At 41.5% G+C, this 27,558-nt stretch overlaps 1 protein-coding gene across 1 annotated transcript in view; it reads left to right on the forward strand.

Moving 5' to 3' along the window:
* Positions 1 to 27,558, forward strand: part of CPNE8 (copine 8) — a 684,333-nt gene that overhangs the window by 475,577 nt on the left and 181,198 nt on the right. Inside the window, exons 11-12 of the mRNA XM_063927097.1 lie at positions 20,720 to 20,795; positions 27,356 to 27,409. Coding sequence (XP_063783167.1) covers positions 20,720 to 20,795; positions 27,356 to 27,409 — 130 coding nt within the window. The remainder of the gene's footprint in view (positions 1 to 20,719; positions 20,796 to 27,355; positions 27,410 to 27,558) is intronic.

Below are 27,558 nucleotides of genomic sequence, written 5' to 3' on the forward strand. Positions count from 1 at the left end.
ATGGCTATTGCTAAAGCAGTGTGCAACTGCATGCAGCCAGCTTAATAACTTGTCGGGCCAAATCATTTGATTTGGGTCCAGACTAGACCACCAGGCTGCTGTAGCACAAGGTGCTATGGCGCACAGTTTGGAAATCCATGGATTAGCGTATACCTCCAAACGCCATTTCAGGTAATTTGCCCTTTAGAACAGTGTCTCATATAAATGCATAAAATCTGAGAATGCAGTAAGTACAGCTATAATGATGTGACTGGCCCTAATGTTACAAAGGAACTGAGAAACTGATCCACACCATGCATTTCTCCAAAGTAAATGTAACTAGCTGACAGTCGGGGTGCTGATAGAGAGACGGGTACTAATTATCTGGACCTGGGCTTGTAGGAGCGCCCGCCCTCTGCCCCCCATCCCGTGTGCTCCTTCTTACCTGTCAGCTGCAACAAACTCTCTCCCTAGACCAGCACACAGCAGCATTCTCCTCTGCCTGCAGGGGGAGGGACTGATTGCACTGATTGTGCCCTGCACTGGATCTGCCCCTGACTGAAGGGCCCAAGGCACCCCCCTGTGAAGCTCATAACACAGTGCATACAAATGTTTCATATTTTTTAGGGGGCATGGCCAATGCCTCCATGGTTAGGCCACGCCCCTACGTTACTTAGGGATTGCCAGCTCTCTGCAGCCATGCTGGCAAACCCTTATCCCCCCATAACATATCATCTGCTAAGAACAAGGTGGACATATTTAGTTAGTGCAAACAATCATGTATATTAATTCTATCAATATTACACAGGTGTTCATGTAATTTAAATGTTCTCTTGTGGGTCCTCGCCAAGTTTTTTGTCTCCCAGGACAACTTGGTTTTTAGACCAACGCTGTGTTATCTTTGATTCCGCACGGCCAGAGAAATAGAAGCAAAAGAACAGAAGGGGATAAAAACTGAAGAGCATTTACCAAAACTACATAAAAGGTACCATATTACTTCCAGAAACATGCACAGCATACACATTAATAATCCCGCACATGGCAAAATACAAACAAACGGGATACATTTCACTCCCACCCTAAAAGCACCATCCTAATTACTCATTGTAATCCTTCCCTGCTTACAGAGATTTGGCAGGCTTTGCACGGGTTGTCCATGTTGGCACCGTATTATTATTTTTTTGTTGTTGTCACATTTAATTTCTAAATAATAGCAATTTAGCAAATGTGTAAGATTAACTGCTTCCACCCCTTCTTACTGTCATGTAGCAACTGAACTCCACATGGTTTTTGTATTTCATATATTATCAGCAATATTACACAGTAGGTGCACCCTATCTTTTGGTTCAAAAAAGTATTTTTACTAAATAATAGCATGCCTTGAATGCTTATCCAGCCAAACATAATATTAATAGTACATGTATTTGGTTTTTTTTAATAACATATTTATTGAACAGTAAAGATTATTTAAATGAAAGCCTTTATTAGATGGTTAGCCTTAGTAAAGACTACAGCAAAACCTACTCCCATTCTCAAGCATAAAAAATTATTATTGGCAGAGTACCGTACTGTGATGTTTCTGGCAAACAATGAGTGCATATGTGACATTATAAGCTGCATCATTTAGCATCAATTATTGTGTAAAGAAAGACTGTATGTCGCAATCTGCTACATTATGTGTAAATATTTTATTTACCTAATGCCAACTTGTGATATATCACAGTAGCAGGGAAATGTCACCATACCATAAATAACAATACAGCAACAATGAAATAAATGTTGAATACCCTGTTTTCTAGAACTATATTTGTGTATATGGGTTCGGTATGTTTTACCGTCAGACGGGATGCCAGCTGTCAGTATACAGACAGCGGCATTCCATCTGCCGTAATCCTGGCCGTCCCCTCGGGCCCGGTTTCTTGCTTCACTTGCCACAGGTTATATTTTCAGGCGTGGACTCTCTAATAGAGTGAGAATAACCTGCGGTGTGGACCCTCTAATACAGCGTTTTTCAACGCATGTGCCGCGGCACACTAGTGTGCCGCAGCTGGTTGACAAGTGTGCCACAGAGTCAGAGCCGCCTGCACCAACTGTGGACCCGGACAACGGACACGCGGGCAGCGCTGGGCTCTTCTGGGAGAGCCTGAGCCGTGACCTATAGCAACGCAGCGGCGTGACATCATAGGTCATGTGCGTCACATAGTATGGCTGGCAGCATGCCCACCCGCCAGCCCGTACGACCGTCTGCTGTACAGCCCGCACGTCGGCCCCACTCGCCAGCTAGCCAGCCTGCATTCTTGCCTGCCTGTTTACCGCTCGCAGCTCTGCACTATGAGCCGATGACGGACCTGAGCTCCTTTCTCTTCTACCAGGAGGTAGCAACCAATGTATTGTTTCATTTCTGAGGGGGCCAGTGTTTGTTTTTATTTCTGTTGGGGCCAGTGTTTGTTTTTATTTCTGTTGGGGCAAGTGTTTGTTTTTATTTCTGAGGGGGCCAGTGTTTGTTTTTATTTCTGAGGGGGCCAGTGTTTTTTTTTTATTCTGAGGGGGCAAGTGTTTTTTTTGTTTTATTCTGAGGGGGCCAGTGTTTGTTTTATTCTGAGGGGGCCAGTGTTTGTTTGTTTTATTCTGAGGGGGCAAGTGTTTTTTTTGTTTTATTCTGAGGGGGCCAGTGTTTGTTTTATTCTGAGGGGGCCAGTGTTTGTTTGTTTTATTCTGAGGGGGCCAGTGTTTGTTTTATTCTGAGGGGGCCAGTGTTTGTTTGTTTTATTCTGAGGGGGCCAGTGTTTGTTTTTTTATTCTGAGGGGGCCAGTGTTTGTTTGTTTTTATTCTGAGGGGCCAGTGTTTGTTTGTTTTATTCTGAGGGGGCCAGTGTTTGTTTTTTTTATGCTGAGGAGGCCAAATGTTTGTTTTTTTTATGCTGAGGGGGCCAAATATGTGTGGGGTTTTTCTGTGGGGGCGAATATATTTATTTTATTACTGTGAATGCCCGTGTGTTTCTTTTATTACCGCGGGGGCCAATGTGTGTGTTTTTTCCCCATGGAGGACTGGTGGTGTGCCTTGGCAATTTAAAAATATTGTTCGGTGTGCCGTGAGTTGAAAAAGGTTGAAAATCACTGATCTAATAGATGGAGTATAATAGATGGAGAATGTAGGTGTGGACCCTCTAATAGAGTGAGAATAACCTGCGGAGGTCGGGATTCTGTCCGTCTGTATTTCCCCGACTGTCGGGATTCCGGCATTGATTTCCTGAACGTGGGGATCCCGACAGCCGATATTTTACCTGCATCCAATGTATATACACGTACGTGTGTGTGTGTGTGTGTGTGGGCAATTCAACCAGTAACAAAATCCCCTTTTCACAGTGATAAACTATAGTCATTAAACATCTGCCTCTCCTTGTATGCGTTAGGCCTAGCTGCCACCCCCTGAGGGTTAGCAGTAGCTGACACCCCAGGGGATTAGCTGTAGCCGCCTCCCCCCGAAGATTAGGTTTGGGGTAGGAACGGGGGGGGGGGGGGGGGGGGGGTCGTAGAAATATCCCCTCCGATGTCGGGATCTGCAATGTCAGGATGCCGCAGCCGGAAACCCAACCGCTGGGATATATTATGTTTTCCCCTCCACTAATGTGAACAAATCATCATAACCCTATAGCCCATAATGAACTCCATATAAAATACACTCAAAATAGTTTAAGTGCTATCTTGTGTAAATTGTACCTGATAAATCAGCCTACTTTCAAAGTCATTAACAAAATCACCGTTCCTGAGACATGTTTAGTATTCATTCGAGCACCCTGCACTTAACACAGGTATTGCTGTCTGCTCAGGTGCTTCTAGCACACTCTGGTCTGTATGTCAACACTGAGATGCAGACTAGAGCACAGGTTCTCAAACTCGGTCCTCAGGACCCCACACAGTGCATGTTTTGCAGGTCTCCTCACAGAATCACAAGTGAAATAATTAGCTCCACCTATGGACCTTTTAAAATGTGTCAGTGAGTAATTAATACACCTGTGCACCTGCTGGGTTACCTGCAAAACATGCACTGTGTGGGGTAATGAGTACCGAGTTTGCAGACCTATGAACTAGAGTGTGCTAGAAGTGCCAAAGCAGACCGTGACACCCCAGACAGGAAAAAGGAACTGCACGGATTATGACCGGTGCAGGGTGTTAGAATGAACACTACATGTTACTATGTGTGTGTACACAAAAGACTTAACTCTAGACCTTTACAATTTTATTGCGAGATGGGGACATCTTGTGGATACAGCTATGTAAATTGGTAGAGTGTGACAATTTGTGTAACCTGGGCACATATTTTAATAAAGTAACGGAATTGCCATGTTGTCGTAATGGAATCAACAACTGGGTAATGAGCATGGTAAAACTTTAATACTGTATAAAACTAAATTTTGAGGTAGTATCTCAAAATGTGAATAAATAAAACCGTTTTTTACCTTTTTAAGTAATAGAATCCACTTTACTGTTGTATGTTTTAATTTAACTCTGATATTGAGATATTATGTGATAAGTTAATCAAACACATACAGCAATTTCATTGCTTTATATGCAAATGAATGACAGTCTGGCCATAATATTATTCTCATTCAGTGAATACTGATAGTTTAAAGAGCCCTAATATGAAGTACTAGATCACAAATCAGAATGATTTCCCTCTATTAGCAAAATAGAACACTTAAACTGATTGATAATGCCAACATCTTATACCTGAGCTGACTCTTATGTTTATGCTGTATCAGTGTTGTTTCTTGGGCTGGGCGAGCCGTACGAGTGCATGGAGCTCTGTGGCCACGGCAACTGCATGATACAGTATTCCATCTGGAATAGTATTTAAAAATGTCCCTCCCACCGCCTCATAGAATACAGTTTTCATGGATGCTAGAGGAGGCGGTGGCCATTTTGAGAAGTTCATTTTTAATACTTAAAACTGGGGGCAGGCGCGAACAGCGCTCCCCACCAAGACTGCAGACGGCGGCGGCAGGGGCCGTGGGGATTCCCTAACAATGAGTAGAACCCCTTGACAATGAGCAGGTTCTGTGAGTGTGGCATAATATGGTATCAGGGGCATTACAGTGGGAGCATAATATTGTGATGGCCATGTGGGGACATAATATAGTGTTAGCGGCATTACAGTGGAAACATAATATGATGACGGGCATGTGGGGCATAATATGGTGTTGGGCATTACAGTGGGAGCATAATATGGTGACACAGGCATAACTGTGGGTGCTTAATATGGTGACGGTCATTACAGTGGGGGCATAATATGGTGGCAGGGTTCTTAACTGCAGGTGCTTAATATGGTGATGGGCAGTACTGTGTGGGGCATAATATGGTGTCAGGGGCATTATGTGGTGGCTTAATAATGGTGAAAGGGGCATTACTATGTGGGGCATAATGTCAGTAAAAAGTAGCCTTTTCCTGCAAGACCACAACCATTGCAGCAAATCGCACCCATTATAGTAAGGCCACACCCCCTTTGGAGGCACCTGTAAATGTTAATTTTTTTATATGTATATTGGTGGGGGGCACATTTTTTTGCACACTGGGAGCTAAATTGTCTAGAGACAACCCTGTGCTGTATGTCCATATTTTCATAGAATTGTCCGCATGTATTAATGTATATATATAATTGGGGGTGTGGCCGCTATTGATGTTTTATTGTACATCGTACGTGACATAAAGGCGCATTCCCAAAACGTGTGGATGCGCTGGCTTGCGTGGCCAAGTGGGTAAGGAGAGCGCCCTATATAGCCGGCGTTTTAAGTTTGAGGCGTGGCCAGGGATGAGGTCTTGATTTAAATTTTATTTATTATTTTGTATTCATTATTTTTTATTCATTATTGTACAGTATCTTCAATACAGGAATAACTAAATGATTCAATCATTAGGTGTGTGGGTACTGTGCTTGGTGTATGTGTCCTGTGTTTGCTGACAATACGCTAAACCGCTATTGACATTGTATTCAACCCTTTACCGGGCCATCTGTAAACCGTCATCACAGGATGTAAAACTGGGTGGCCTAACACAGAGAGGAAGGGAGGGGGAGAGCATGGAGCAACACGTAAAGTTGGGCAGGGTATTTTCAGAGTATTGAACCTTAAATGATCTCTGTTATGAAAAGCCACCTGTGCGTTTTTACAACAGGATTCTTTACATCCTGTAAAAACAGTGTATAGAGCTTAGCGTGGCGTGTGGCCTTACTGGTGAATGTAATACCAGAGATCATCCGACAGATGTCGCTTTTGAAAATCACCATTGCGTATGAGTGAGGTGTCCAATAAACTTGCATTGGAGATGCTGAGCCAGTCTACAGATGTGTCCTTTTACATAATTGCTGCAGTCACGTTAAACAGCCCTTGAAGTCGCACCATTCCAGCGGCTGGACTCTGTAGCACTAAACGTCTCTTTTTGCATTTTTTTTCTGGAAAAAAATACGTCTTAGACACAAAGTAATATAATAGGATGCACAAGCAGCTTCTAGTGATTAAAATAATATGCGGTGTGCCTATATTCTGTGTGTAATAGCGGCTCTCTCGGCATCCAAAATTAAACATTAGTGTTTTTCAGGAAAACACTGTAGCAGAGCATTTTCTATGCAAATACAGTCACAGTCACACAGAGAATATTGGTTGCATATCATTTTAATCAGTAGAAGCTGCTTGTGTGTCCTTTTAAAATACTTTACAAAACGCAAAAATAGACAATTGGTGCTACAAAGTCACGCTGCCGTCATGGTGTGACTTCAAGGGCTGTTTAGCATGACTGCAGTAAGGATGTAAAGGGTGGTATACACAGAGAGATCAGTGATTAAATTCTAAGCAGTCTGACTAGATTGCTTAGAACTTAAGCACAGATCTCTCCGTGTGTATGCCCCACAACAATAGCGTTGCATGGCCCCATGTGTCGCTGTCGCCGGCGCTAGATTAGCATGCATGCAGGCACAATCTAGCAGGTCGCTCATTTCACCACTGAGCGGGGGGAGAGATGTGTGCTGAGAGGTCACTGATAGATCGTGCAGCACACATCTAACCCTGTGTGTACGGGGCTTAAGAGGACACATCTGTAGATTGGCTCAGCGTTTCCAATGCACACAAAGAAAAGCACAGTATAGAGTTCTACATAGCTCTCTAAAAGAATAAAAATCATTACAATCAGCGATAGAACTGGGATGCACAGCACTATAAAAAAAAAATTACAATGAGAACCATCACTATGTCACTGCAGGTGTCAGTCACCTGTCTCCATAGCTCGCTTGGCATAGTCGCATCACCGATTGTTACCATGCTGTGAGCTAGGGTTCGATTCCCGCAAAGGACACACTTGTATATCTGTATAAAAATTAGCATCCACAGTTTTTTTTCTAATTTTGCAAAAACAAGTCAGTCATACTTTGTATACAGTCTCAGACATGCACACAGATAAACAGTCAAAATTAGAAAGAAACTGTAGGTGCCACTTGTTACACAAATATACAAGTGAGACTTTTCAAATTACGAGAGTCTTATCTTTATGAGACTGAGTTTACTGTACTTCTTTCTCCCCATTGCTTTAATAGGCAGCCTCCCCCACCACTAATCCCTCCCTCTGTGAGACTTGTGATTTCATGGACTGGGTGTACTGCTTAGTAAATGACACACACAACACGGCCGGTACACTACTGTATGTAAATTAATGGCACATGCTGGGGTTGGGGGAAGGGATCCCAGAAGCCACAGAAGGCACATTAATTTGTAAGACATGTCAGCATTGTGCATGCACCGAGACATCGAGATGCTTGGCGTGAGGGAGCCGTTATTTGCCGGGCAGCTCTGCTCATGTCGCATGTCTTTTCTTGCCGTAAATGCATCTTACTGATGTGTCCTCTTAAATCCTTGCTGCAGTCACACTAAACAGCCCTTCAAGTTGCGCCATGACGTGCCGGAACTCAGAAGCACCGAGCGTCTTAAGGTGGGTACACACTGATAGATATATCTGCCGATCACTTGATCACTTGATATATCTATGGACAGATCGGGCAGTGTGCTGTGCATACACACTGGCCGATCCGTCGGGGACTGACGTCATAAATTGGCCCGCCCAGTTCAGCTGTCAGTCACCGGCGGGCGCCGCAGCATGTGTACAGGCGGCCGGCTGGTCGCCCGCACACACACAGCGATGTGCCAATATATCGGTAGATATATTGGCCGTCAGTTGTGCTGCGGGGCCGACGCGATATGTCTGTGAACGACGGAATTCACAGACATATCGCCCGTACACACTGGCCGACGGACCCGCTATATATCGTCCGTTCAATAGAAACACCCTCCTCTCCATATGAAACCGAGGCACCCAAATGTACTTGTTCAGCACTTTGAGATTGAGTATGGGCCAGAACGACCCATTTGGCTTCTGGACTAGAAACTGATTGGAATAAAAACCCTGTCCTCATTGCGCAGGAGGAACTGGGATGATTACTCCTGACTGAAGCAATTTCTGAACTGCCTCTTGCAAAGCCCTGGCCTTCATTTCCACTGAAGACGGGCTGGTACAAAAAAAAAAACCTTTGAGGAGGGTGTTTCTTGAAATCAAACGCATAACCGTGTGATACCACTTCTTGCACCCAGATCTGTGCAAACTGAAGAAGTCGGCCTCCCACCATGGGGTCCCCGCACCATTTTCTAATTTGGAAACTGGTCCTCAGGTAGCCCAATGCTTTGTAGTCTTTGTAGTCTTGCCAGATTTGTTGTATTGGGACTGTTTGCCATCACCCTTTTGCTTTTCCTTGGGACCGAAAAGCTGGAAATCTAGGCTTGAATTTGTGTATGGAAGGAAACTTCACTTTCTTGGAGTTTGCTTCTGACTTCAAAATACTGTTTATTTCTTTACCAAAAAGAATATCTCCAGTAAAAGGCAAAGACTCCAGGACCTTCTTGGATTCTAAATGAGCTATCCATGTATGTAGCCAAACTGCTCTGTGAGCTGCTACTGCTGAAGCTGATGCCCGAGAGGCAGTTGTACCTATATCCAACGCAGCTTCTTCCATAAACATCACCGCCTGTTTGATATGTGCAATATGGGATTTTTGCTCTCTAGATGCCATGGAAAGATCCTCCTCCAATGCATCAGCCCTGGCTGCCACTGCTTTTGCCATCCAGGCTGAAGCCATGGCTGGTCTTATGATTGCCCTGGACAAGGAAAAAATGTTTTTTTAGAAAACCATCGACTCTCCTATCCATAACATCATTTAATAATGTTGAAGGCAGAGGCAATGTAGATTTTCGCACCAATCGAATGACATGCGTATCTACTTTGGGAGCCACCTCCCTTTTTAAACAGTCCCCAGCTGGAAGAGGATAATTCTATACTTCTTACTGGGCGTAATCCAAGCCTCTTGGATAATTTCTGTCAGCTGTTCTGACCCAGGAAACTCAGTCCTAACTGTTTTGGGACGTTTAAACACAGGTGCCTTAGTTTTTAACACAAGCTCTGCTGCCTCCTCTAAGGATAGAATGGCTTTTATTGCACTAATTAGCTCAGATATGTCCACTGAGCTGAGGCCTTCCTCCTCGTCTCCGTATGCAGAACCAGAGTGTGATGAGTCCTCATCCTCTGATGAATCCTCATCTGAAACGGGTAGACGGGGAAGATGTTGTTTCATGTCCATGTGATTTACTTACCACCGGCATTTCAGCCTGTTTTTGTTGAGAGGCTGCTGCTTCCCCCGCTGGATGTCATAAACCCCAGGTGGAATGTTGCATGTAAGGGTTAATAGTGTAACCTATCCCTGGCACAGAAGTTTGCATTATCCGCTCAGCTACACTGGATAATGTCTGTGCAAAAGTAGCCCATGGGGGGATCCACTTGCACCTATGTCTGCCTTAGATTTTTCAAGAGACTTTGGTGAAAGCTAAAACAATTTGCACACAAACCATTCTGAACTAGATCCTTAGAGGTTAACCCAGCTTTGCAAGACAAACACGACATGAGTGTTGGTATTGCTGTGAGTCTATTTTCTTCACCCTTGCCGCTCTTAGACATGATAAATAAATCACACACCTGTACAGTATTATCTACATAATTTGTGACTGTAATCACTTTAAATTTTGTTAAAGTGACATACAATCCGACCCTACCCTGCTTTGCACCTGCATTGAGGATCGGAATACACAGAAAACTGACAGAATTATATTAAAGTCAGCAATCACACTAGCAATCAGTCACAGGTTATACATTAGTATAATAAGCAATATGAGCTCATAATCAACTACAAAATACATTTGAAGTATGTAGGAGAACATATTACTGCATTACCTTATACAGGAGTTTTAAACTTATTCAGTCGCACAGCGAAAGAAAGCAGCAATATTTATCAGACTCCTATGCATCAGGCACTCATCCAACTATTCGTACTCAAAGGTAGATAGAGACTTATTGCTGAATCACCCGGCTCAGGAGAGTGGGATATAGGGAGACTTTACCCCGCTTCCAGTATTGATCAATTATGTTAGCGAACGCTGAGTGGATCCAGACACTAATAGCGTACACACTCGCCCCATGAACCTACAGTGAACACAGATGCCCAATTGAACACTGACGTACCAGTCACACACCCGCCTATGCTGCGACTGGGTCCTTTTATGTACACAGCGTCTCAGACAGAAGCAGCAACTTAGTTCATGGGGGGAAACTCGGAGGAAACTGGTCATGAACCAGGGGGAGGGACGACCAAGGGAGCGTCTTACTCCCCTACTGGTGACATCAACCCTAGGGATTGCGTCCTCATACTACCCCTGGAGCCTATGATCCCTAAGGCCTAGCACTGGTGCACCCGAGGTGGCAGCCACGTCAGCGACTGTTCAGTAGTCTCCTCCCGAATCAGTGCAGCTGTGTCCGTGTTCCCCTACTAAGCGGAACCAATGCCTTACCTACTTCACGTGCTCCGGCCACAGCCTGGTAACGTCTGCTGGACTTGCTAGTACATCCGACACAGACGCCCGCAGTAATAGCACTGTACTCGTGGGTAAGACTTGTTGTGACTCGGCGGGGAGTTGTTGGAGCGACTCTTTCCAAGGTACGTATAAGACGCTTTTTAGAAAGCTTGCTCAAAAAAATAGTAAGACTATAAAAATAAAATAAAAAAGCTTATGGCTGCTAAAAAAAAAAAAACAGAAGCCCTCTTGACCATGGTCCGACTCCTGCCGCACCTAACAAAAAAAACAACGATTTGCCTGAGCCAGGAGTCGGGGATATATGGACAGGTCCGTTGCATGCTGGGAGGCCAAAAGTTTTGACCAAATCCACTGTTGCGCCATCATATCCCAATGTTATCCTGTGGATATCCTGTGGCCCCTGCTGGAGAAAAGCACAGTTCAGAGTTCTGCACAGCTCTCTAAAAGGAAAAAAATAATTACAATCAGCGATAGAGTTGGTACACACAGCTATTTATCAACTTCTTGATTTATTTTTTGGTCCTGACAGAGAATTCATATTTTCTACAGCGTCCCTGTGTGTATAACATTACAGTTGTCACTAGCCATTTGCCAGGTCTTGCTAAGAGTATACTATTACAGTACGATTACTATACTGTATTGTATATTCATTCGACGCTGTTTGCTCTACAATACTGGATTATTGGTGCATTGGTGCATTAGCCACCCAGTGGTGAAGATGTGTATTACATGCTGTATATGTTGTTGCACCTTAACACACCTTAACGCGCCTTTCCGCGCTCCACCTCAACAACCTGAGCTATAGATATGGCGCGACAAATACTCCGTTTAGGCGGAGAATCTGCAATGGTGAGGGAGGCTCCATCTGTATGTGTGCCTGTTTGTGTCATTGCAAAAGTAAGGTACACTAAAAAGTCTATAGCAGTTTAGAGTCCAATGTAGCTTGGTGGCATACAGTGGAGTAGCATACTGTAGAAATGAAACTTGGGATGAGGTGGCATGCACAGTGACTGTTTACACTGTCTGAATGTGATTGGCTGGCTTATCAGGGATCACCATCCACTGACATAATATTGTGTATTGCATGACATGATTTCTTTTGTGGCATGGCATAGAGACGCCATGCGATGACATGCCATGCCGGGACTGAGAGGCTCGAAAGTCACACTGTAGGCAAAGATGTAAGGGGACACAGCTGTATAGTCGGATTTTCCTGCAAAATAGAACACAGCCTGACAGGTCCCTTATGTACTCTTGGGAATCACAGAATTGGTGCCAAAACATCACATCAATAGTCACAGTGAAGCACACCCAATATTACTTCTGGGTATTTATAATAATTATATAAATAATGATCAGGTGCCCACAAAATGATTGTAGGGGATGTGGTTACAATGCCGCCGGGATCCCAGCAGCCAAAATACCAACACCGGGGTCCCGGTGGCCGAAATACCGACGCCGGAATCCCGACCGGTGGCATAATGTCGGCATCAAAATCCCGATGGGGATCAATATCCCGGCGTCGAAATACTGACACCAGGAATCCCGAACACTCTTTTAGTGGGATGCACTCATGTCCTGCCGTGGGGGGTGGGAGGTCAGGGTGCAGGGACGGGAAGGTTAGGCACTTACAAGGGGAGGGTTAGGGTACTTTTTGGGGAGCTGTCAGTATTCTGATGGTCGGGATGCCACTGTTGGTATTCTAACAGTCAGCATCTCGTCCATCGGTATATCATACCGAATCCGATTTTAGAAACTTAACATGTATAATCCTAAATAGGAGTCCACGGTGATCACTAGTTACGTTCCAGTGCAGGCCGCTACCTGTGCTCAGCATCCTACGTTCCAGTGCAGGCTGCTACCCGTACTCTGCATGCATCCCACGGTGTTCCATTCCCAATGTGCCTTCCTTCGCCAGTAGGTGGAGCGCAGAACGCCATTGCCGCTTCCGTTCATCATCACAGAGAGGAAGGAACGGTCACGCCACGTCCGCCTGGTGGAACGCAGGTTTACTAGAGATCGTCTGCATATGCGTGTCATGCACTGGCTATAGTATTCCAATCATCATAATGCACTAAAACAAGGCATTCTATGTAGACTGATGCAGTTGGACACCATATAATCCCCATAGTGTACCCGGAGCCTATCAAATAGGTGACAGCATACTTTATATAAGATCGTTTGAACATGTCAAAGACTAGTCAGATACAGTACCTAATTGCATATACACTGGTATGCACATAAACATGTACATGTGTATTTTTGTGTTAAATGACACACCGGTTATACCACCCCCTAAATATAATTCTCACCATCAAAAAATAAATAAATTATATATAACATAAATGAATTAAAAAAAATGAATCAAGAACAAGAAGTAACAGTCAACAAAGAATAGACAACAAAAAATAACAGCGAAAAATGAAAGCGTGTTCGTCAAAAAATGTATAAGTGTATTTGGATGTTGATTAAGCATGTGCGCATATCTAGAAAAAATGTTGGACACCCACATCAATCAATGCAAAAAAATATTTAGCAGGTTGCACTCGTTAAGGCCATATGGTGCAACAGTTCCTAATCGGAAAATCCACCTTGCCTCCTTTCTTCAAGTTCAATGTATGATCACCTCCTCAAGCTGGGGGCGGCACCCAGTCAATGATGTGACACTTGAGAAATAATAGTTGATGTCCTTGTGACATGATGTGCCACTGGCTTGTCAGTTATTTTGGATTTAAGGAGCCTGTGCAAATCCCGATAAAAAAGATTTTTTGTCTCCATAGTTCATAAACAGTCCCTAGAAGTACTGTATATTTACTGTAGCTAAAAGTAAATCACATATATTTATATACATACAGTATTTTCAATTTTAGCTTGAGGAGCCAACACACTGCACACACCGCATATCAAGCATTTTTTTTTTTTTTTTTTGCTCATTTACCTAATGTCACATGGAGATTATACATATCTTAATTTTCTGATAGGTTGCCTAGCTATCCAGTAGTGAAAATGCAATCCAAATGAATCCAGTAGTTTTTGTGTGAAGCTGAAACAAACAGACAAACAAAAATTCAGAATTTTTTTTTGTCTCCATAGTTCATACACAGTTCCAAGGAGTATCTTTCTCTAAAAACATTTCTATGTACAAACACAACCATTGCAACTTTATTAGATATAGATTTTATTGTTGTTGTTGTTGTTGTTATTATTATTATTATTATTATTATTATTATTATTATTATTATTATCATCACCAGATCTTTTTTCATTTTTTTCAATAAGCCAATTCATATCAGCTGAATTTTTATGTAGCACACATACTGGAAATCCCATCAAAGTGAATGGGCAAACTTTCATAGATTAATCTCACCGGATTTTAAATAGTTTAAAGTGTCTCAAACCAGTGACATTTATACTGATTTTCAAATTAACCTACTAAATATTGGTTCTAAATTTTTTGATGGTGGGAGAGAGCAGTGAAAAAAACTTGATTTATTAGTTCATTTAGATACATTTTTAATAGATTTGGTGATTAACAAATTGTCCAGTAAAGCGCGAAAAATAAAATGAAGTGATTTTTATCACTACTTCTCTACTTCAGTCTACTAGAGCCTCTTTTTTTCACATAAGAAGCAAGAATTATTTTGAGAGACAAACATTTTTGGAACTTTGCCATTTATCTGGACACTTGGCTGTCACCTCCTGTTTGCGCACATCACTGGCCCTAAATGGTATGAGCAAGGGGGGGCCATTTTTGGATACACCTATGCACTTTGTTTATATATACACTAAATGCACTTTACATTTATACTGAATGCATTATGTTTGTCAGTTATGTAATAAATTTGATGTTTACACTTAAAAATGTACATCTGTTTCCCCATCATTTAATGTGGGCAACATTTGTTATAAGAATTGTTACACAACGAATGAGTTTAAAAACATCTCAGTGTGAATAGCGCTAATTTCTTGAACATATATTTATCCTTATGTAGTGTAACTGGAAGCAGAAGTTATTTTACAAGATAAGGAATGTTCATAAAATGCAACAGTTAAATATAGATTTTAATTGTATGGAAGTGAAATTTTAGCTTGCTCTGAATAATTATTTAAATTATTTGTGTGACCCTCTTTTAACTTTCTGTCATTGAAAACATATATAATCAAATAAATAATATAATATAGTAGTGTGCATATAATGTCTGGCATGAAGTTAGTTGTATAGAAGAAGAAAGTATTATTCTGCACAGCATTTTTATAAAGAATAATAATCTATATCTTTCACATTTAGCTCATTATCTCTTTTCCCATTGCTTCAGTGCAGAATGATTTTGATTAATTTTGTAGAACGGTGAAGCAAATATTAAAGAACAAGAAATAAAGCTAGTTCAGTGATAATAATTAGTTATTATTATTTTTTGTCAAATTCACCAGAATAAGAACTAAACAGTGCTTAGAGTTTTGATTGTTGTATGGCAGAATATAAATTATTGATCATTAAATACGTTAGACTTAGCTCTGGGGTACACAAATCCTACAAATGTGGCCAACAATATCTGTCACAGCTACTACTCCAAGGTGATTTGTCTGCAGAGATGGAGGTAACAGTATTCACTTCCTAGAAGAACCAAGTACTTTGAATAGTGAATGATCCTATTGTTGTACTAGAAACATATATACAGGGTTTGGCAATTTCATATCCATTGTTTCTAGATTGTGCCTAGCCCCATCTGCCCTTTCTGATTAAGCATACACCATACAAACATGTGTGATTTAATATGTAAAAATAAATAATGCAATGTTAATGATATATAGAAATACCTATAAAAGCATATAAGATCTGTATAAAGATTGCACAAAAATCAATAACAATAAATGGGTGTATGAATTTTTAAGGGTAGTGTCTATCTGAGTTGCTTTGATAATGCTGATATAAAAAAAATTTTATGCAATTAAAAAATATTAATTTGAAGGACTACTGGCAAAACAAATGGAAATGCCCCTATAATAGCCCTTTTTTATGCATTAGATATAAATTACTGAGTTCATTTTTAAACATGTTTTTTTTTTTTTTTATAAAAGTATAAAATGAAAGTAGTTCTAAAGGAAAAAAGGTTAAGCTGTATTTTAATGTATATTACAGTGTGTAATAATTACGTCACAAAATTTGTATCGCTATAAACAACAAAATATTTTTTTGTGAAAATAATAGAAGTGGTTAGTTCAAATGAATACTAGGGATTGGCTTTTAGTGAAGTTGAGTTTTATTATGCTGTTAAACTTATATACATTCCGAGTCTGCTTTTAAAAACTCACAGCAGTCAGTTAATTAATGCAGGCGATTCCTAATTGGAACTATAGAAGTACCTATTGAGGAACATAATTGAAACAATTACAGTATATGCTTTGAAAAAGTCTCTGTGGAAGACTAAATGTGTTAGTAATCCAATAGTAGGAGCTATGAAGCTGACACTGCAAACAAGGATACAGAAGCTACAGTATGGTGATATGAGAGAGAGAATATTGTATCATGAAATTGATGTGTAGAGTTGTGTATTGTACAGGTGGTTCTGATTATTTAGCCACTAAGATCCATTGTATTGAAACTTTATTTATACACTATGACAGAGGTTCGCAAACGCGGTCCTCAAGGCACCCCAACGATCCAGGTTTTAAGTTTATTTATGCTTGGCCACAGGTGACTTAATTAGCACCTCAGTCAGTTTAATTTAATCATCTGTGCTGAGCCATGGATATACCTAAAACCTAGACCATTGGGGTGCCTTGAGGACCGCCTTTGAGAACCTATGCACTTTGATGAATGTTTAATGCTGGCCATACACTTGTGCGATTGCATGCGATGCGATACCGGGCCCGATTTCCCTTGAAGATCACCTTGTGATAAATTGCATCGAAAGTGCTTTTTTGATGTATTCAATGCACAAAAAATCATGCCATTTATCACATGCCCCTTGCAACCAGAAATTGGGTGATCAAATGCGATGGGAGGGGAGTATCCAGGAAGTGAGCTACATACCTCACAGATCGCACATCGCAGTGCGATAAATCGGATATGGTAAAAGCAGCATGCAATCGCACATGCAATGCAATAAATATTAAGTGCAGCACATAAGATCTTGAGATGCGAGATTCGACCGGTGTGCCCGCGCATCGCGTCGCATGGTACATAAGATGTGCATACAATCCTGTGATTTATCACACAGATGCGGTCAAAATCGTAGGATTGTACCAGACATCTCACAAGTGTATGGGCACCATAAGTTTCAAGATAGACATATCATATGGAACTACTCCATTTTTAAGAAGCATGGACTATATGTAAGCTTGGGTACTTTAGCGAGTGCACTAGACACCTATTGAGAAAGATAAATTATACATTTTGTTACCAGGTGTCGATGTGGCAATAAAGTTTACTTGAATAATGCACAGTTATTTGGTATGTCCTCCATTGTGGTCATTAACAGTTCCCATTTGAGAAACATAATTATCTATTGAGGAATGTAACAGGTCAGGTGTAATAACAAGCTCATGACACCTTATGCTGTCTTTCAGATTTGACTGTTATGATGATATGCCTGCCAATATACCTGGTTCATACATAAAACCTCACAAGCAAAAGTTGCATGGCGTGAGGTCTGGTAATTAGGTGGCCAAGATACAGTATCTGAAAGTAGTGTCTGATGACCCAGTTTTTGGGGAAGTGTTGCCTTAGCATTTGTTGCTGTATTAAAGTGATTTTTATAACCACGCTGCCGACTGGCAACAAAATGTGTAACTAATTTGTTTTTGTCCTCAAACGCATACCATGAGTAACCCGTTGCCAAAATTTCACATCATTGCAAGCTGCATGGCATATTAAGGCTAGGTGTATGAGGACACAGCTATAGATTTTTGTTCCAAGGAAATATTAACCTGATCACTGCTGGAGCTTATCTCACCCTGTGTTTAGCTTATTTGGGCTTTTCATATTCCATTATCAATATCCATTTATTTTCCTTCGTTGTACCTACACAAATTAGACCTCTTTTCCATCAGAAGACTTCACATTTTCAGAAAATACTAATAGTTTACTCACTTTTTCTGACACCGCAATTTATATTTACTGAAATATTTATAAACAAGCTTTTTTTTAATTCAAATTGCAAGAAAACTGTGATTTCCTTCCCCCCCCCCCAATCACCAAGAAACACTTTGTGGCTAATGTATCAGCATTAGTACACATTGGCAAAACACAAAATTATATAAATAATTTTTCAGAATAAAATCTACGTCTGAAAATTATACTGATTTCTCTTTATGACTTATTTTGTAGCCCAACAACGCATGGTATTTTTAAAAGTAGACAAGGCATTACTGTACTGTACATCAAAATGAGGGAGATCTTTCCCCATACCTGACGGTGATAGTTTGTTATTGTCTCGTGATCACATTAATAGACAAAAAATTACTTTTAACGGGGCACATTGTTTAAAAGAGGACACCTTCGTTTTACAGATGAGTGTTTCCTCAAGACTGTTCCAGGATAGCTGAGAGAGTGCACTTTCAGATACCTTCTCATCCCCAGCACTTTTTTCCAGTAGTGAAGGGCAAGCCTCCTAACTGACATCACTGCACATCAGATTAACATGTTTAATGGGCCCTACTCACTTGGCGACATACACGGGCGGTATGAATGATATCACTCATACGTAAATAATATATCATTCATGTCGTTTAGTGTGTAGGCACCAACGATGAACGATGCGCGTCCCCGCGGTCGTTCATCATTGGTTTTCCTTTGTTTGCATGGCAAGCCAATTTGTAAGATGGTCGTTTATCGTTGAAAATGAACCTTGTCCAAATCGGAAAAATTGCAGAGTGTGTAGGGCCTATAAGACATGCCAGACTCATCCTTAACACCACAGCAGTTTAACATCAAGTAAGTCTTACAAGTGCATGAAAAAGCACAGTGCTTTGGCTTTGCTTTTGTGGTCCTGTGCATCCCAGGTTCCCAAGACTGCAGATATTTCTGCAAAAGAGCATTGGTTTACATAGCAACGCATGTGTGCTGCAATTCAAGTTACAATTCAACTTTAAAATTAGATTTAATGTTCCAAAGCTAGATTTTAGAAAAATATGCATTTTAGAGTTATTCCTTGCTGTGTGGAAAGGATTTTAACTCACTCTTGCCTGCGTCTTGCAATTCCGGCCACAACTTCTGGGTTTAGTAGCCTCTCTGCCTCCTGTAGATTTGGACATAGATTTGGACACTGGTCTCCTTGACTGCATTGACCTTCTTGCTCACTGGGCTCTTTGGCTGCTATGATGCCACATGGACTGTCTCTATAGGCAGCCTTACTGGCTTCCACAACCCCACCTGGGTTGTACAAGCAGGGCAAGAAGCCACACTTACCTGCCACTGTCCCTCCTGTAGTATTGTCTGTAATCAGCAGCTCTTAGGTATGGTCATACCTCCTCATTCTTCCCCGTGTGAGCGGATCCCTCCAGCCCCACACAGAATCCATGGCTCACTATCGCCATTGATATTGCTGCATATATATATATATATGTGTGGCAATATCAATGGCGATATATATATATATATATATATATATCAAGCATAAATAGTGCCTCCAGTCACTGACCTAGCATTGCCAGGTCACTCATGCACACACTGTACCTTGAACCTTCTCTTGAGCTTCCAGGTGCTTTGCATGGGGAAGCTATTGCATTATGACCCACTGCTGGCAATACTGGATAATGGCCATGGCATCTTTCATTCAATTGATGAATAGGGAATGTCCCTTTATACAGTAAAAATGGACATGATTAATAGAACCCAAAGCATATTAACTTAAATCATATAAATGCTTGGATAAATTTGTTATGAAGCCATATTAAAGTATTGGCCTCATAGTAGACTGCTTAGCCTACAGTAATGCCCCTGCTTATGCCAAAGGTGTAGAGTAATTTGTTTCTCGGTATCAAAATCATTTGTATTTTAGTTTAAATTGCTTGTGCATACTAAGGGGTCTATTCATGAAGCAGTGAAAAGAGTGGAGAAGTGAGCCAGTGGAGAAGTTGCCCATGGCAACCAATCAGCTGCTCTGTATGATTTTATAGTATGCAAATTATAAATGTTACTTCAGTGCTGATTGGTTCTTCTCCACAGGCTCACTTCTCCACAGTTTTCACTGCTTCATGACTAGACCCCTAAGGAATTTTTCTTGTTTGCACAGTATATCGTCACTGTGCATTCACCTCACAGTCCATTTCCAGATTTATTTATTTTTTGTACAACTATTCTATGTAACTATAGCTCTAGTTACAGATCTATCCTCCTACATCTTTGCTCAATACAACAAGCAGCGGGAGATGCCTGGTGTGAGTGAGCTGACAGGTCCCGTGCAACTCTGTTAGCGTCTGGTGCCTTTTTTTTTTTGCAGAAAATGCGTCGTCTTCGCATAAGTTTTCTAGGAAAACACTGTAGAGTAACATTTTGTATACAGATACAGCCGCAGTTGCTCACAGAATATATACATGTCACATATCATTTTAATCAGCAAAAGCTGCTTGTGCTTTCTATTCACATCATTTTGCACTTTTTAATCTAAAACGTTGCATGAAAAGATGCTCATTGCTACAAGCCATGCCACGACATGGCGTGACTAGAAGGGCAATTTAACTTGCAGGGAGGCTAAATGTAGGTGGACACATATGTACTCGGTTGCCTGTTTCTATGCAATAAAGGTTTCATACTAACGGAGCATTTGCTTTATCTTCCACAGCCATGATTACATTGGTGAATTCTCAACGAGTTACAGAGAGTTGTCTAGAGGACAGTCGCAGTTCAATGTTTATGAGGTGAGTTATAAGCAATCTGTACAGTGAATATAGTTTTTATATATATATATATATATATATATATATATATACACATACATAATATGTTACTATTGCATTGTATATTCTCCTTGTATGTTTATTATGTTTTCTCTTCTTATATGATTGCTGAATAATAGTTTATTGTGTAACCATCTTCAATTACCCTTAAATTTTATCAGAGGGGTACTGTAGCCATGTCACTTTCAGAATTCTTCTCTGATGCTAGGGCAATATACTGTAGTACTCCAGGTATTTGCACAGGAACATTCCTATCATAATGACTGCATAAGAACTAGAAAAAACACAAATAAGCTACTCACCTCTTCTTTAGGCTCATTCTTCTCCACCCTTGTACATCTATCAAGGCTGACTGGTTTAAACCACCTTGGTTTACTCCATTTTTTTCATTATGCTGTTAGTACAGGCATGGCTCCGTGACTTATTAAAAAAAGTCTATTATACTAAAAAAAGTGTTTTTATTTAAATTGTTTAATGCCAGTAACATGCCCAGTGCTTATGCTTAACTCGTGTGTGTGTGTGTGTGTGTGTGTGTGTGTGTGTGTGTGTGTGTGTGTCTGTGTTTCCCTAAAAAGTGCTTTTTTCAATTTAGTATTACTATTCAGATATATTTAATTATAATGAGCAAGACTAATGCTTCACATTAACTTGTTGTTATTTTCAATTGCATCTATCTATGAGTGTACTTTGTACATTGCATCTGGAAAGTATTCACAGCGCTTCACTTTTTCCACATTTTGTTATGTTACAGCCTTATTCCAAAATTTAATAAATTCATCTTTTCCCTCAAAATTCTACACACAATACTCCATAACAATGTGAAACAAGTTTTTTTGAGATTTTTGCTAATTTATTAAAAATAAAAAAACTGAGAAATCACATGTACATAATTATTCACAGCCTTTGCCATGAATCTCAAAATTGAGCTCAGGTGCATCCTGTTTCCACTGATCATCCTTGAGATGTTCCTACAGCTTAATTGGAGTCCACCTGTTGTAAATTCAGTTGATTGGACGTGATTTGGAAAGGCACACACCTGTCTATATAAGGCCCCACACTTGACAGTGCATGTCTGAGCACAAACCAAGCATGAAGTCAAAGGAATTGTCTGTAGACCTCCGAGACAGGATTGTCTCGTGGCACAAATCTGGGGAAGGGTACAAAAAAATATCTGCAGCTTTGAAGGTCCCAATGAGCACAGTGGCCTCCATCATCCATAAATGGAAGAAGTTCGGTACCACGAGGACTCTTCCTAGAGCTGGCCGGTCGTCTAAACTGAGCGATTGGGGGAGAAGGGCCCTAGATATGGAGGTGACCAAGAGCTACAGCATTCCTTTGTGGAGATAGGAGAACATCCAGAACAGGGGTGTCAAAGACAAGGCCCGCGGGCCAAATCCGGCCCGCCAGACCTCGTCTGATGGCCCGCGGTGCCGCCGCCATGAAACCCCCTTCTCCCGAGTGCCCAGCTCGGGGGGGGGGGGGGGCGGGGTTTCGCGGAATGACGCGATTGCGTCGTGACGTCACGGCGCAAACGCGTCATTCAACGAAACCCCGTCGGAGGAGGGAGAAGGGAGCCGCGCAGACGAGGAGGGAGAGGCGGCTGAAGAGCGGCGAGAACCGCTTCAAATGTAAGTCAGCCCCTCTCCCTTCCTCTCTTTCTCTCGCTATGTGTAAAATGGGGACCTGTGCCTGCCACAATGTGTAAAATGGGGACCTGTACCTGCCGCTATGTGTAAAATGGGGATCTGTGCCTGCCGCAATGTGTAAAATGGGGACCTGTGCCTGCCACAATGTGTAAAATGGGGACCTGTACCTGCCGCTATGTGTAAAATGGGGACCTGTGCCTGCCACAATGTGTAAAATGGGGACCTGTGCCTGCCACAATGTGTAAAATGGGGACCTGTGCCTGCCGCAATGTGTAAAATGGGGACCTGTGCCTGCCGCAATGTGTAAAATGGGGACCTGTGCCTGCCGCAATGTGTAAAATGGGGACCTGTGCCTGCCACAATGTGTAAAATGGGGACCTGTACCTGCCGCTATGTGTAAAATGGGGACCTGTGCCTGCCGCTATGTGTAAAATGGGGACCTGTGCCTGCCACAATGTGTAAAATGGGGACCTGTGCCTGCCACAATGTGTAAAATGGGGACCTGTGCCTGCCACAATGTGTAAAATGGGGACCTGTACCTGCCACAATGTGTAAAATGGGGACCTGTGCCTGCCGCAATGTGTAAAATGGGGACCTGTGCACTATAAAAGGGGGCACATGGCTGGGCACTATAAAAGGGGGCACATGGCTGGGCACTATAAAAGGGGGCACATGGCTGGGCACTATAAAAGGGGGCACATGGCTGGGCACTATAAAAGGGGGCACATGGCTGGGCACTATAAAAGGGGGCACATGGCTGGGCACTATAAAAGGGGGCACATGGCTGGGCACTATAAAAGGGGGCACATGGCTGGGCACTTTAAAAGGGGGCAGATGGCTGGGCACATATAAGGCAGGTGGAGCGGTAAATTTTGGATAGACCTACAGATACAACCGGCCCTTTGATGGGGACCAAACTGCTGATGCGGCCCCCGATGAATTTGAGTTTGACACCCCTGATCCAGAAGGACAACCATCTCTGCAGCAATCCACTAATCAGGCCTGTTTGGTAGAGTGGCCAAACAGAAGCCACTCCTTAGTAAAAGGCACATGGCAGCCCATCTGGAGTTTGCCAAAATGCACCTGAAGGACTCTCAGATCATGTGAAACAAAATTCTCTGGTCTGATGAGACAAAGATTGAACTATTTGGTGTCAATGCCAGGCATCATATTTGGAGGAAACCAGGCATCGCTCATCACCAGGCCAATATCATCCCTATAGTGAACCATGGTGGTGGCAGCATCATGCTGTGGTTTTTTTTTTAAGCGGCAGGAACCGGGAGACTAGTCAGGATTGAGGGAAGGATGAATGCAGCAATGCACAGAGACATCCTGGATAAAAAACTGCTCCAGAGCACTCTTGACATCAGACATGGGCTACAGTTCATCTTTCCGCAGGACAACGACCCTAAGCACACAGCCAAGATATCAAAGGAGTGGTTTCAGGACAACTCTGTGAATGTATTTGAGTGGCCCAGCCAGAGCCCAGACTTGAATCTGATTGAACATCTCTGGAGAGATCTGAAAATGGCTGTGCACCGATGCTTCCCATCCAACCTGATGGAGCTTGAGAGGTGCTGCAAAGAGGAATGGGCGAAACTGTCCAAAGATAGGTGTACCAAGCTTGTGAGATCATATTCAAAAAGACTTGAGGCTGTAATTGCTGCCAAAGGTGCATCAACAAAGTATTGAGCAAAGACTGTGAATACTTATGTACATGTGATTTCTTAGTTTTTTATTTTTAATAAATTTTGAAAAATCTCAAAACAACTTTTTTCACACTGTCATTATGGGGTATTGTGTGTAGAATTTTAAGGGGGAAAATAAATGTATTCCATTTTGGAATAAGGCTGTAACATAACAAAATGTGGGAAAAGTGAAACGCTGTGAATACTTTCCGGATGCATTGTACGTATTAATATGTTTAGTCTATCTACATCTATTCAAATATAAGGAATAATAAGCAGTAAACATTTGGTTTTATTGAAATATGTAAAATAAATCAATTCAAAGTCTAATAACATTATTAATGTTAGAAAACATTAAAACATGGTTGATCAAGGTTTCTAATACGTACATGATTAAATTTTTTGTTACTTAAAACAGGTATGCAAAAAAAAATTGGTTTAAAAAACAAAACAAAAAAAAGTGTTGTTTTTTCCCCACCCCTGACATGTATGCATCCCATTACTCTGCAGGCAATCATTGATTGCAGTAGGAAGTGTCTAGTAACATATCACTGTGTTTCCGCTTTAACTATATGAAGAAAAATATGGCTGATGGTGTTAGTAGAGGATATTCAGGGGATGCAGGTTACTTCCTGTCCTGACACTAAAGCCCAATACTCACGGGCCGAGGCGGGAGAGATGTGTGCTGAGCTAACCGCTCAGCACACAGCTCTCCCGCCGCTCAGCACAGCGCGATGTGTGCTGAGCGTGCGGGGGGAGGCGGGAGGGGCACTCATTTCACCCAGCGGGTGAAATGAGCGACCCAATCTAGCACCAGCGATAGCGATGCGCGGGGCTGTGCATCGCTATCGCTGTGGGGCATACACACGGAGCGATCATGCTTAAAATCTAAGCAATCTAGTCAGATTGCTTAGATTTTAAGCAGCGATCGCTCCTTGAGTATCCCCCTTAAGAGTCAGTCTTATGGGCATTGAACTGGATATCTCTGTTAACAAATGTACTTTTTTAGCTTTGTATATACAGCATTGCCTGCCCATCATTCCAGTGTTTGCATCTGCTACCAATTAAAAAAAAAAAATGTTCTTTTATAGAATTGCAGGTCTGGCTGGGAATATATGTGGTGGAAAAAGTGGAACTGTGTCATCAAAGTATAGCTGTAACTTTCTTTCTGCCCCTTGCTTAATGTCAACTTTTTTCTTAAATTACTATTTGTTTATGTCTCGTGATGAATGTGGGGAATAAAAGCACATGAGGATTGTGTAACGTGTCACTATGTTACTTTTGTTTTTTTTGTTTACACTGGTACAAATGGGTTTTCCTGTATAGGGGGTATTCAATAGCAGTCGGAAACTGCCGTATTGTCAGAAAGATGTCAGTTTCTGACTTTTTTAGGTTGGAAGGTGTTCCGACCTATTCAATGCTGCCTCCGTTTTTCTGACAAGTCGGTAATTCCATCTTGAAAGCACGTCGATCCACGGCTTAAGCCGCGGATCCACCTGTTTTGTCAGAAACGCGGCAATATTCGACAGGTTTTAGTTCCGTTTCCGACAATGTCAATCCGACTTTAAAAAAAGTCCTGTTGGATTTGGCCGCTCATTGAATACTGAGATGTCGGATCCTTTCCGTCGGAAAGGATCCGACATCTATTGAATAAACCCCATAAAGTTCAAAAGGCCTAATATTAAAAGTTTAGGTAGAGGCACGTTACCTCCATCTTTGTAGGCAGGGAAGAAACAAGTCCCTTTCAAGAGGGTGAAAAGCTCTGCAGCCCCTTACCAAGCATGACATTCTAGTGTAAGTCCCAGTTAAATATCTTATCCTTGAAAATGAAATCATGTTTTTGTATGTGGGCGTAAAATGTGTGTGCAAAGAGCAGGGTACAATGCTTCATAAGAAGAAAGGTTAAGCCCACATAGCATTCCCTCTCACTAGTACTTAGTAATTAGGGAATGTAGTTTTGTCTATTGTCATTTGTGTTTTCAGATTCACTGTTACACTGTTCTTAAATATCACCAGACGGGTCCCCTATACTTATCCCGTTAACCTCTTTTCTCACTGGTGGACACTTGGTCCCCAGCTTGACTGGTGGCACCTCAAGAAGATGCTCCCACTAGTTTTGGTCTTTCTGGCAACATGGCAGTCGGCCATGTTGTGCCGGTCAGTTTAAAACTGCACATCACAGAAAAGACTATAGAGAGGTTCAAATTGGAGCCAAGCATGGGATTCCCATGGAACTAGTGTGGTGATGCTGCATTTGTCTGGAAACGTGGGTGGTCAAATTTACCTACGGCTAGATTGCCTGGAGTCCCTTGCCCCAGGGTGCCTGCTTTCACCAGAGAACCAAACGTTTCTTATGTCTGGACAGTTCTGAGGTATAACTCCTGTTAGATTGGTTATGAATGGATAGCTACAGTATTGTCACTCACTCTGATCACGGAAATGTCGGTGACTCTTCCAGCCATGGCAGTGCTGCTACAGATTGGCGAGTATAGGCTTGTAGATGGCAAAGCAAAAGAGCAAAACATTCTCCTGATATTCTTACGAGGTTCCCATATATGCCAAGCCAGCAATTAGGAATACCCCAGATGAAAATATGAATCCCCACAAATAACACCAGTTTGTTACATTAATTCTATGTACTTCACATACGATTTGGTGCATTTTCTCAAAAAGAACCTTGTATGTTGCAAAATGATTTACGCTGCTGGATCAAACTTTTGATGTTTTGTAAATTACAATAATTGAGTGTTTGTGGGTGTGAGATGTCCCTGTGCTGCTAGCATTTGCTGTATTCTAATAGTGTATATTATTGAAATAATGCATTTACATTTGTGTTCTTTTTTTATGCACATTCAGCTTTTTATTAACAGGTTCAATGTGTAATTTGTATATTTTAATAAGTAATTATCCCCTTTTAATAATGCAGTATAGAAATACAGTAGGATGAAAGCAATTATAGCAGAAATTTCCTTGAAAAGACTGAAAATGTTGCCTTCTTGAATATGACAAATTAATACAACAGCAATACTGTGTTATGTCACAGAAGTCATAATAATGATAATATGCATAGTTATATACTTAAAGCAGTATATTTTGTTTTGATAATTGTACAGTAATTAAGATTTAATCTTTTTTTTGTAAATATATACTTTAGAATCTATTTTAAATGCTTGATTTATCTTTGTAGGTAATAAATGCCAAGAAAAAAGGAAAAAAGAAAAAATATGTGAATTCTGGAACTGTAAGTAACACTTTCACTTGCATATTCATAATGTATACAGTGTTCAGTGATCAGTGTGTGGTGTTATACAGTAGGTGAGAGCATCATTCACTAAGCAAATAAACTGTCCTGTTACTTCCAGTGCGGCTTCTTTACAATTAGCAATTGAT

This window comes from Pseudophryne corroboree, chromosome 6 (assembly GCF_028390025.1).
Source record: "Pseudophryne corroboree isolate aPseCor3 chromosome 6, aPseCor3.hap2, whole genome shotgun sequence".
In the NCBI taxonomy this organism is placed as follows: Eukaryota; Metazoa; Chordata; class Amphibia; order Anura; family Myobatrachidae; genus Pseudophryne; species Pseudophryne corroboree.